The sequence below is a fragment of the Mchenga conophoros genome, linkage group LG4 (genome assembly GCF_057382185.1).
Source record: "Mchenga conophoros isolate Kocher_MC1m ecotype Shallow Benthic linkage group LG4, M_conophoros_male_GT1.1, whole genome shotgun sequence".
Classification (NCBI taxonomy): Eukaryota; Metazoa; Chordata; class Actinopteri; order Cichliformes; family Cichlidae; genus Mchenga; species Mchenga conophoros.
Window position 1 is genome coordinate 39,588,733 of NC_140529.1, and position 12,052 is coordinate 39,600,784.

At 43.2% G+C, this 12,052-nt stretch overlaps 1 protein-coding gene across 4 annotated transcripts in view; it reads right to left on the bottom strand.

The window, feature by feature from the left end:
- Positions 1 to 2,815: 2,815 nt before the first annotated feature.
- syngr1a (synaptogyrin 1a) overlaps positions 2,816 to 12,052 on the bottom strand; it is a 36,333-nt gene continuing 27,096 nt past the window's right edge. For 3 of the 4 annotated variants that reach the window (XM_085272406.1, XM_085272407.1, XM_085272408.1), the window contains one exon: positions 2,816 to 7,507. In XM_085272406.1, coding sequence (XP_085128532.1) covers positions 7,385 to 7,507 — 123 coding nt within the window. In that variant the 3' untranslated portion in view covers positions 2,816 to 7,384. The remainder of the gene's footprint in view (positions 7,508 to 12,052) is intronic. The other variant, XM_085272409.1, reaches the window with a different exon arrangement.

The window sequence follows — 12,052 nt, forward strand, 5'->3', positions numbered from 1 at the left end:
ATTTTCTTCTTCAGTCATCTTTTTCTCTCATCCATCTGCAGACTCACCTGTTTGCATTCAAAGATGGCTGCTTTTCTCTATGAGTGTGCTGTCTCTGTGTGTGGCTGTAATGATGTTCATGGTTAGTATGTCCAAAGCTTTATTTATTCACAGCACACAATGCAGACGTGACAACTTTGTCTGTTTGCTGAGGGCAAAGATGACAGTGTGAATGTATGGAGCTTGGAAAGGACGCGACTGGACTTCTTTCATTTGTTGAAGACAGATACTTCTTCAGTCTGGGACTGAAGTGTGGGCCTGGGACTCTCCACCTTTTAGTTTTGAACTGAACAAGCTTCCTGGATGAAATGTCTTTGAAAACCTTAAAGAAGGGGCTGGATTCTATGCCAGCAACCATCGGGTGGGACCTTCAACCAGATTTTAGAGCCCTTGTTCACGCCTGAGACAGACTGGATTATTATCACTGAACAGTTAAAATGAACTAGAAATCAGTAATCCCTGTTAATATACTGCAAACTTCACTTTCAACGCAACTCAGGTTTGTCATGTGGCCCCTTTTAAGAAGAATCGCCCACCCAGGTCAAATGTGACATCACTATGAGACATTTGGAATCACCATATAGCATTATCATTTTATAAATAATGCCAACACTGTCAGGGGGCTGGGCCTGTGACCAATGTTCCCTCTAAGCTGCGCACATGTGCAATTGCGCACTGCTGGCGCGGTCTCTGCATACAGAAAATCTGCAGGACAGACGGAACAACTGACAGACAAAGTGTGGACTTTATACAGGGAGTGCAGAATTATTAGGCAAGTTGTATTTTTGAGGAATAATGTTATTATTGAACAACAACCATGTTCTCAATGAACCCAAAAAACTCATTAATATCAAAGCTGAATGTTTTTGGAAGTAGTTTTTAGTTTGTTTTTAGTTTTAGCTATTTTAGGGGGATATCTGTGTGTGCAGGTGACTATTGCTGTGCATAATTATTAGGCAACTTAACAAAAAACAAATATATACCCATTTCAATTATTTATTTTTACCAGTGACACCAATATAACATCTCCACATTCACAAATATACATTTCTGACATTCAAAAACAAAAACAAATCAGCGACCAATATAGCCACCTCTCTTTGCAAGGACACTCAAAAGCCTGCCATCCATGGATTCTGTCAGTGTTTTGATCTGTTCACCATCAACATTGCGTGCAGCAGCAACCACAGCCTCCCAGACACTGTTCAGAGAGGTGTACTGTTTTCCCTCCTTGTAAATCTCACATTTGATGATGGACCACAGGTTCTCAATGGGGTTCAGATCAGGTGAACAAGGAGGCCATGTCATTAGTTTTTCTTCTTTTATACCCTTTCTTGCCAGCCACGCTGTGGAGTACTTGGACGCGTGTGATGGAGCATTGTCCTGCATGAAAATCATGTTTTTCTTGAAGGATGCAGACTTCTTCCTGTACCACTGCTTGAAGAAGGTGTCTTCCAGAAACTGGCAGTAGGACTGGGAGTTGAGCTTGACTCCATCCTCAACCCGAAAAGGTCCCACAAGCTCATCTTTGATGATACCAGCCCAAACCAGTACTCCACCTCCACCTTGCTGGCGTCTGAGTGGGACTGGAGCTCTCTGCCCTTTACCAATCCAGCCACGGGCCCATCCATCTGGCCCATCAAGACTCACTCTCATTTCATCAGTCCATAAAACCTTAGAAAAACCAGTCTTGAGATATTTCTTGGCCCAGTCTTGACGTTTCAGCTTGTGTGTCTTGTTCAGTGGTGGTCGTCTTTCAGCCTTTCTTACCTTGGCCATGTCTCTGAGTATTGCACACCTTGTGCTTTTGGGCACTCCAGTGATGTTGCAGCTCTGAAATATGGCCAAACTGGTGGCAAGTGGCATCTTGGCAGCTGCACGCTTGACTTTTCTCAGTTCATGGGCAGTTATTTTGCGCCTTGGTTTTTCCACACGCTTCTTGCGACCCTGTTGACTATTTTGAATGAAACGCTTGATTGTTCGATGATCACGCTTCAGAAGCTTTGCAATTTTGAGACTGCTGCATCCCTCTGCAAGATATCTCACTATTTTTGACTTTTCTGAGCCTGTCAAGTCCTTCTTTTGACCCATTTTGCCAAAGGAAAGGACGTTGCCTAATAATTATGCACACCTGATATAGGGTGTTGATGTCATTAGACCACACCCCTTCTCATTACAGAGATGCACATCACCTAATATGCTTCATTGGTAGTAGGCTTTCGAGCCTAAACAGCTTGGAGTGAGACAACATGCATGAAGAGGATGATGTGGACAAAATACTCATTTGCCTAATAATTCTGCACTCCCTGTACCAGTTTTTAAATTGTGTTGATCGGACACGTAAAACCAGAGTTATGATAAAAATATCTGCAATGTTTGGTTTTCTTCCTGAATACTGTCGTTGTTTATATTTATATATATTTTTATAAGGAAAACGCCTTGGCTGCATTTTTAGGTAAACAGCTGCAAAAAACTTAGTTGTTTGTATAACTCAGTTACTTTTTTTAAGAAGTAACTATATAATTAATTGCCCAACATTGGTCATTATATCCTGTATTTTGCAGACAGAGTTACAGACTCTCTCCCAGACCACAGACTCATAATACAAGTCAGAGCTTTATAAAAGAAAGAAAGTTGTGTTTTCAAAATTGGAGTTCAAGTTATTTTTACTTCCAATAGTGTTAACATGCTGCACAGGTCATTAACAATTTTTTAAAGAAATTGTCATTGTAAGTGGGCTAAAGCAGTTAATTAAAAGTCGTCTAACATAAATGTAAATGCTGTAATTTGATTATTTTAATAACCATGTAACTTGGATGGATTCGATGCTGGCGTGACCACAATGACCACGCCTGCTGTCGCTCACAGTGGTCCAAGTGTCCGCTCAGGGAGTTTGTGCGTTCGCTCAGACACATGAAACATTAGAGGGAACATTGCCTGTGACCCAGCATTTTTATACTGAGAGAATGTTCTAGTGTTATTATTGTGAGCTGGTCTTAGTTGAGCTTTAGTTTATCTTTATTCCATCTCCTGGTTTCTTTTCCTGTCCTCTGTGTTTCACCTTTAGTTATGTCCGTGCTTTCGTCTGCTTTATCTACGTGTCTCTCGCGTGTCTCCCCAGTCTGTCATGTGTTTCATGTCTGTGTGTTGTCATGTCTACGTCCCATTACGTTTCCTTTTTTATTTTGAAGGGTCCAGTGTTTCCGTGTTCAGTGTGTTTATTTTTGCTTCCCCTGTGGCGTTCATGTTCATTTGTGTCGACTGTGTTTCCCAGGTGTTTCCACTTCTCTCATTACTCTTCTGTGTTTTTAAGTCCTCTGTCTCCCTCTGTTCGGGGTCGGGTCGACTGTTTGTATCAGGTCATCATGATTACGTTCATGCTGTGCTTCAGGTTCATGTTTCTTATCACAGTTTTTGCATGCACATGTTCTGATTCCTGTTCATGTACCATGTCATAGTTAGTTTTAGTTTATCCCAGTTTAGGTTTTAGTTTAGTTTTTCCCCAGCTCGCCTTGTTGTCTGTTTGACATCAGCCTTAATAAACGGCTCGCTTTTTTTATACTTTGTTTTCTCTGCCGTGTCTGCTTTTGGGTCCACGACACAACACCTCAGCTGCTCAGTCATGAAAAACACAGACAGCAAATTTTAAGCAGCTTCAAAGATAAAAGACATTTCATGAAAGTTTGACCTTATCTGACCTTGATGAAGAGGTCAGAGGTCACATGTGACATGATAATTTAAAGCTCTATACAATGACAGGAGCGTGGATGTATGTGTGTGGGGTGTCAGTAATTATAGCCGCTGACTCAGGTCGGTGCTTGTGATCCCACCAGACGCACCGCAGCGTGTTTCAGAAGCAGTGCTGCTAAAAATAGCAGCAGGTGTAACTTTCACCGCAGTCACGTCAGAGCAGGTGATGACAGGAAGGCAGAGCCAGGAGCAGAATCCAGGATAAACACTCCGGCGTGGTCTGCAGCGATGGAAGGTACAACAGTGTCAGAGACGTTCGTCTCACAGTCAGCTCAGACGCAGCGATGACTCCGACTCTGAGTCACAGAGCTCCATCAGGCGTCCATCCTCTGTCTGCCCGGCAGCACCCGGCAGGTGGAAACAGGTGGGACAACTCTCAACACATTGACTTTGCTGTGTGAAAATGCTGCATCGCTGCACTTCAGTACCTCTCAATACATTTTAAACTTAACCTGAATTATCAGACTGCTCAGGGCCAGGAAAACAAAAAATATACACGTTTAATCACTTTCTTTGCCCCCCCGAGTATAAATTCTAGATGTTCATCTAGAGTTTATACTCGGGGGGTTAAAGTAGGCTGTCTGAAGGTGCCTGTCAGCTGTGTTTGTGGTACCTTAGAATACAATTCAATTCAATTCAATTTTATTTATATAGCGCCAAATCACAACAAAAGTCGCCTCAAGGCGCTTCATAGATACAGAGAAAAACCCAACAATCATATGACCCCCTATGAGCAAGCACTTTGGCAACAGTGGGAAGGAAAAACTCCCTTTAAACAGGAAGAAACCTCCGGCAGAACCAGGCTCAGGGAGGGGCGGGGCCATCTGCTGCGACCGGTTGGTGTGAGAGAAGGAAGACAGGATAAAGACATGCTGTGGAAGAGAGACAGAGGTTAATAACAGATATGATTCAATGCAGAGAGGCCTATTAACACATAGTGAGTGAGAAAGGTGACTGGAAAGGAAACACCCAGTGCATCATGGGAATCCCCCGGCAGCCTACGTCTATTGCAGCATAACTAAGGGAGGATTCAGGGTCACCTGGTCCAGCACTAACTATATGCTTTAGCAAAAAGGAAAGTTTGAAGCCTAATCTTGAAAGTAGAGATAGTGTCTGTCTCCTGAATCCAAACTGGAAGCTGGTTCCACAGAAGAGGGGCCTGAAAACTGAAGGCTCTGCCTCCCATTCTACTTTTAAATACTCTAGGAACAACAAGTAGGCCTGCAGAGCGAGAGCGAAGTGCTCTAATAGGGTGATATGGTACTACAAGGTCATTAAGATAAGATGGGGCCTGATTATTTAAGACCTTGTATGTGAGGAGCAGGATTTTGAATTCTGGATTTAACAGGAAGCCAAAACAGGAGAAATCTGCTCTCTCTTTCTAGTCCCTGTCAGGACTCTTGCTGCAGCATTTTGGATTAGCTGAAGGCTTTTCAGCGAGTTTTTAGGACTTCCTGATAATAATGAATTACAGTCGTCCAGCCTGGAAGTAATAAATGCATGAACTAGTTTTTCAGCGTCACTCTGAGACAGGATATTTCTAATTTTAGAGATGTTGCACAAATGGAAGAACGCAGTCTTACATATGTGTTTAATATGTGCGTTGAAGGACATGTCCTGGTCAAAAATGACTCCAAGGTTCCTCACAGTGTTACTGGAGGCCAAGGTAATGCCATCCAGAGTAAGAATCTGCTTAGATACCATATTTCTAAGATTTTCAGGGCCGAGTACAATAACCTCAGTTTGATCTGAATTAAGAAGCAGAAAGTTAGCGGCCATCCAGGTCTTTATGTCTTTAAGACATTCCTGCAGTTTAACTAATTGGTGTGTGTTATCTGGCTTCATGGACAGGGGCAGAGACAGGTGAGAACTTTCCAGCGCTTGCGGTGAATTATCGCGAGGCCGCTGCCCTTCCCGGAGTTGCGAGGTATTAGATATAAACAAACTCAGATGGAGTGGAGTAATTAAGTGAAACAAAATCATTAGGCTGTTGCCTCGTTTCAGTCAGGCAAAAGAAAAATCCAACTTACGGTCCGAGAGGAGATCCTGGACGAGATGCCCCTTACCAGTAAGAGAGTGGATGATTAATAGACTGCAGTTGATGCTGGAATTACCATGTGTGACAGTAGGCTTAGCTGCCCTAACAAGGTGGACCAGCATGTTGTGGACAACACCCCGATCGGTTTTGCAGGGAGGATGACAAGTTTTGGACCAGATGGACACTATTGAGTTAGTGTCATTGGTATTGAGGTTTCGCTGGAACCCACGGTGGATGTACCTGCAGCGGGGCTTGAAAGCGATTGTACGTGTTTTGGTGTTTGTACGTGCTTTGTCTCTAGGGGCCACCGTAAATCTATTTTTATTTATTCACGCCACATAAAATGCAATAAAACAATTATAAAATACAAAAAGCAACTATTTAGATTTCAACTTTTAACTATTTAAATTTTCAGCTTTTTCTTTTAAACAAATTTAGAGTGAAACAACACAAAACACTGCAAACCACAACACAGTAAAATATAAATTAAAATGTGCAAAACAAAAAGAAGATGCACATTCTCTGTCATACAGGCCTGGCATGATTTTTGGGAGAATGTTTTCCTGCTTGGAACTGTATACATAGGATTCAGTGCATGAATAAACTTTCTGAATCCTTTATCATCCGCAACTGAAAATAGTTGTGGATGATTACTATACCTTTCTAATGTGACGTTGTTGTCCCTGCTCTCTTTCTCTCTCTCTCCCTCCCGCTCTGTTCCTGTGCTACTGCGAGTGTAACTACCGGCCCTCCCCCCTCCGCTCAGCGCAAAGCACAAGGCTCGCGTGCGGAGTGAAGCGGGAAAAAATGCAACAGAGAGAGGGAGGGTGAGAGAAAGAAAAAAAACACGGCTCCCAATAAGGAGCCGGCTCGCGTCGTTCACTTCAAAGGGTCGGCTCTAAGATCCATTTCGTTCGCAACCAACACATCACTAGTGCTTAGCTTGGTGCAGCAGCACGGGGTGCTGTGACTGTTTTAACCTCCTAGGACCTGTGTCCACATATGTGGACATCACATTTTGGGTTATTTAGACCAAACTACTCAATTTTGCTCTACAAGGGCCTGATATTCACTTACGAGGACATTATACTGCTACTGTTCTATCAAAATTTTAAACGAATATCCTCGTATGCGGCTCTTATTTTTCTTAAAAACAAAAATAAGGTAAAAAAAAAATCTGGTAATTCTTTGTTTTTACATTCATCGGGCTCCAATATGCCCAAATATCAAAGAGAAATTAAAAATGCATGCCGTGGAAGAGTTCGGGTCTTAGGAGGTTGAAGCTAAAAATGGGCAGAAAAGTCTCTGAAAAGTGTAGTAACTGTGATCAGCCTTTTACCATGAAGCTGCTTGTACAACAATGGTAGTGATTTTTCAGCAGGAAGTGGAGGATTTAGATCATTTCTGGCCATGTTGTTTCTGTTCATGTTCTGGACTGTGATTGGCTGCTGATTCAGAGGAACTCATTTTCAATGAAAGTGCCTATGTTGAGTCCCTGAATGCACCATAAGAACAAAAATCCATCGAACAAAAACTACCCAGCACATCTGAAGGGATTTATTCAGTCCTGGGTGCGGCCTCCATGGGTTCGTGTGGATTAGGATCCACGTAGTCTTGGTTGAACATGACGGTGTCGGCTCCCAATTTGAACCTGTGGATGGCAAGCAGGCTCTGCAGCACCTGCAGACACACAGCATGCATGTTAGGGGTTGTTAAAAGCAACCACAATAATCAGATAAAAATTAAGAGAAATCTCTGTGTAAGGCCCAGGTGGACGATAGATGATAACAAGTAAGACTGGTTTCTGAGTTTTACAGCTGGGGTGGACGAGGCTAAGCATCAGGCTTTCAAATGAATTAAAAGTCTGTCTGGGTATTTGGTTGATTAACCCTTTAAGACCTACCATAGAACCAAGTCCGCCAGAGCTTATATTATATTTTTACATGCTGTGGAGCCATTTTTTGGAGCATTTCAAGTTGCTATACATCAATACAACCATTATAGCCCACATTTTAATAATATGTCTGCATTAAGTGCATAGTAATTACATAAGTTGCAAAAAAGTGCAATAAACTACAAAAAAATTTAAAATCGTTTTTGTTTTTTTAACATATATTTCTAGTTAGAGAAATTTAAGAGGCTTATCCCTCAAAACTGTAAATACAAAAAAGTTGCACAAACTAGTTTCCCACCAAAGGAAATTTATTTTAAGTGTCTTCATAGTTTTATTTTTGAGATACACCAATTTTCATATACTGCAGGAAAAACGAAAAAATATATTATAGTGCAAATTTGCAAAATAACAGCATATGCATCAAAATAAAATATTTCCACCAGTGCAATATGAGTCCTAAGCATCCCAGAAACGACACAGAAAGTCATAAAGTCAAACATAACTTTTAAAAACACAAGTATAGGCTCATAAGGCCACGATGGTAAAAAAAACTACATTTCCTCAAAATGACGTCACTTCCGGTTTCGGGCAGGTCATGCCGGACATGCGATAGTTCACGCTGATGGACGTAGGAAGTGTTACAAACAGCTGATCGGATCGGCAAAGCGTGTTTCTGGAATATTATGTTTTTGTTGCTGCAAGTGCTTTTTATGCAGTTTTTGCAAAGCTATATGTGGAAGGAAACTGTGACCGAGGACAAGCTGATGGCATAAGATGTAAGTACAACTCCTCCGGTTTTATATGCAAAAAAAATTATTGCGCTAGCTTACGTGGTTGCACTGCTACCGGGATTTAAAAATAGTTACGCAAAACAGAGCGTGTCCGCTCCGACCGGCTCTAAAGGGTTAATAGGCTGGTGTGAAAAATTGCTGCCACACCTCCCCCTCGGCCTGTGCTTCGAGGTTTCTGGTAGTTAGAATGACTCGGGGGTGTTGATTCATTTAAACTAACATAATCATCCTGCTGCAAGCAGGTTTCTGTAAGGCAGAGTAAATCAATTTGTTGATCAATTATTAAGTCATGTACTAACAGAGACTTGGAGGAGAGAGACCTAATATTTAATAATCCACATTTCACTGTTTTACTCTTTGGTTCAGATGTGGATACTGTATTGTTCTTTCTTTGTGATTGTTTATGTTTAAGTTGTTTGTTGCTGGTTTTTAGTTACTTTGTCTGTTTGGGAGCTGACACAGTCTCTATGGAGATGGGTTTTTTTGGGGGGGGATAGCAGGAGGAGAGAAGCTGCAGAGAGGTGTGTAAGACTGCAACTCTGCTTCCTGGTCCCAACTCTGGATAGTCATATTTTGGGGGGTTAAATAAATTTGTCCATATTTCTAGAAATGAGAGCTGCTCCATCCAAAGTGGGATGGATGCCATCTCTCCTAACAAGACCAGGTTTCCTCCAGGTTTGCCAATTATCTATGAAGCCCACATCATTTCTGGGACACCACTCAGACAGCCAGCAATTTAAGGAGAACATGTCTGTGAAGGTTCTCAGTCATCCAGGCCATCGTAGTCTAAGTAGCTGTCATGGTCCTGAGTCTGGGGACTGAGTGTTTTGTGTTTCTTTATATTATTTTATGTTCTTGTTTATTCTGTTATGTCTTGTTTAGGTTTGCTATGTGTTAAGAGTTTTGTTTTATGTCTGCCTATGTTCCCTCTGTCTGTCCATGGTGTCACTGTGTCTGCTCGTGAGTCTGTCTGTTAAGTTCAGTGTCTTGTCTGGTCCTCTGTGTCTGTAAGTTTCCTGTTTTATTCTGAAGGTCCTTGTCTTATGTGAGTGTGTTCAGTTTACAGTTCCCTTGCCACGTCAGCTGTGATTTCTCCGAGGTGTGTTCCTGTCCTGTCTCCCATCCCTTGATTACTGCTGCGTGTATTTAAGCCCTGTGTGTTCTCCTGCCTGTTGCTGGCTCGTCTGCGTTAATCTCCTCCGTCATCCTTAGTGGTTTCCCTGCGTCTGTCTGCATCTCTCTGTCCTTTTCCACGTTTGGTTATCATTTCATGGTTTGCTCTTTAGTTTTCCCAGTTTAGGTTTACCCAGTTCTGTTTTTCGCCACCCTTGCCTTGTATACTTTCCACCTCCTTTAATAAAGCTTCCCCACATCAGAAGTGCCTGCATTTTGGGTACTCTAACAATTCCACACAGCTCATCCTACGAGCCATGACAGGAGCTTGGAAAGAAAAGCGTCTGGACTTCTTTGAGTTGCTTGAAAACGTTTCACCTCTCATCCGAGAAGCTTCTTCAGTTCTAAGGTCAAATGGTGGAGAGTGCCAGATTTAAACCCAGTGGGAGTATCCCCCCAAAGAGGGACAAAGGACCCCCTGATGATCCTCTAATCACATGAGCCAAGGTGTAAAAACGGGTGTGGGTCACATTCAGCCAGGGTTTCGGGTGAGCTCATTGTGAAACCTGGCCCCACCCTATCATGTGATTTCCTGAGGTCAGATGGCCCAGGATGTGAGTGGGCGTTAAGGCGTCTGGGGAGGGAACTCAAAACTGGATTATAGATGGCAGACAGTTGGTGTCGTAAGCCCCGCCTCTGTTCAAAGATGGTCGCTCACAGTGGACATAGATGCTTCTTTCACTCCTCTTTCAAACCATCTGTCCTCTCTGTCCAAAATGTGAACATTGGCATCCTCGAAAGAGTGACCTTTGACCTTTAGATGCAGATGGACTGCTGAGTCTTGTCTTGTGGAGGTGGCTCTTCTGTGTTGTGCCATGCACTTGTGAAGTGTCTGTTCGGTCTCTCCAATGTAGAGGTCTGGGCATTCCTCGCTGCACTGTACAGCATACACCACATTGTTAAGTTTGTGTTTAGGAGTTTTGTCTTTCGGGTGAGCCAGTTTGTGTCTGAGCGTGTTGCTGGGTCTGAAATACACTGGGATGTCGTGCTTGGAGAAAACTCTCCTGAGTTTCTCTGATACACCGGCTACATAGGGGATGACAATGTTGTTGCGTCTGTCCTTCTTATCCTCCCTCGCTGGTGTCTGATCTTCTTTTCTGTGCCTCTTTGCTGACTTTATAAATGCCCAATTAGGATAACCACATGTTTTAAGTGTTTCTTTTACATATAAAGGAAATCAGACCCAGATTTCAGACCCAGCAACACACTCAGACAGAAACTGTTTCATCCCAAACACAAAACTCCTAAACACAAACTTAACAATGTGGTGTATACTGTACAGTGCAGCAAGGAATGCCCAGACCTCCCCAGACGCCTTAACGCCCACTCACATCCTGGGCCATCTGACCTCAGGAAATCACATAATAGAGTGGGGCCAGGTTTCAGGATGAGTCCACCCGAAACCCTGGCTGATTGTGACCCACACCCGTTTTCACACCTTGGATCATGTGATTAGGTAGAGGATCATCAGGGGGGTCCATTGTTCCTCTTTGGGGGGAAACTCCCACTGTGTTTAAATCTGGGACTCTCCACCATTTGACCTTAGAACTGAAGAAGCTTCTCGGATGAGAGGTGAAACATCTTCAAGCAACTCAAAGAAGTCCAGACGCTTTTCTTTCCAAGCTCCTTACATTAAGGAGAACATGCGGCTAAACATGTCACTCCTGGTCTGATTGGGGAGGAAACCAGGGAAAACTACAGAGTCCGACATTGTTTTGGCAAAGTTACACATGGATTCAATATTGATTTTAGTGACCTCCAATTGACATAACCAGGTGTTCCGTCAATCGGCCGACGTGAATTATGATTTTACTGAATTTACGTTTACCCTTAGCCAGCAGTTTTACATTTCCGCCAATGTCACCTGCTCTGGCCCCTGGAAGACAATTGACTATGGTTGCCGGTGTCTCTAGCTTCACATGTCTGAGAACAGAATCGCCAATTACCAGAGTTTGACCCCCGGTGGGTGTGTCACCAAGTGGGGAAAAACTGCTACATACATGAACAGGTTGGTGGTGTACCTGGAGCTTCTGTTTAAGACTATGCTTCTTCCTCACCGTCACCCAGCCGCCCTCTTTCCCCAGCTGCTTGGGGTCTGCCGAGGAACAGCTAGCAGGACCTACGCTGTCTTTGGGTGCACCGCCTGCAGGGGCCTGGCTAGCTACAGGTGTATCAAGGGTGCAAAGCCGAGTCTCCAATTCAGTGATCTTAGCCTCCAGAGCTGCAAATATGCTACATTTGTTACAAGTATCCTTACTGCTAAAGGAGGCAGAGGAGTAACTAAACATCTGACACAATGAGCAGGAAAGTTCAGGAGGGACAGGTGAATAGGCCATGCTGCTAGCGACTTCGCTATGAGCTAAGCTA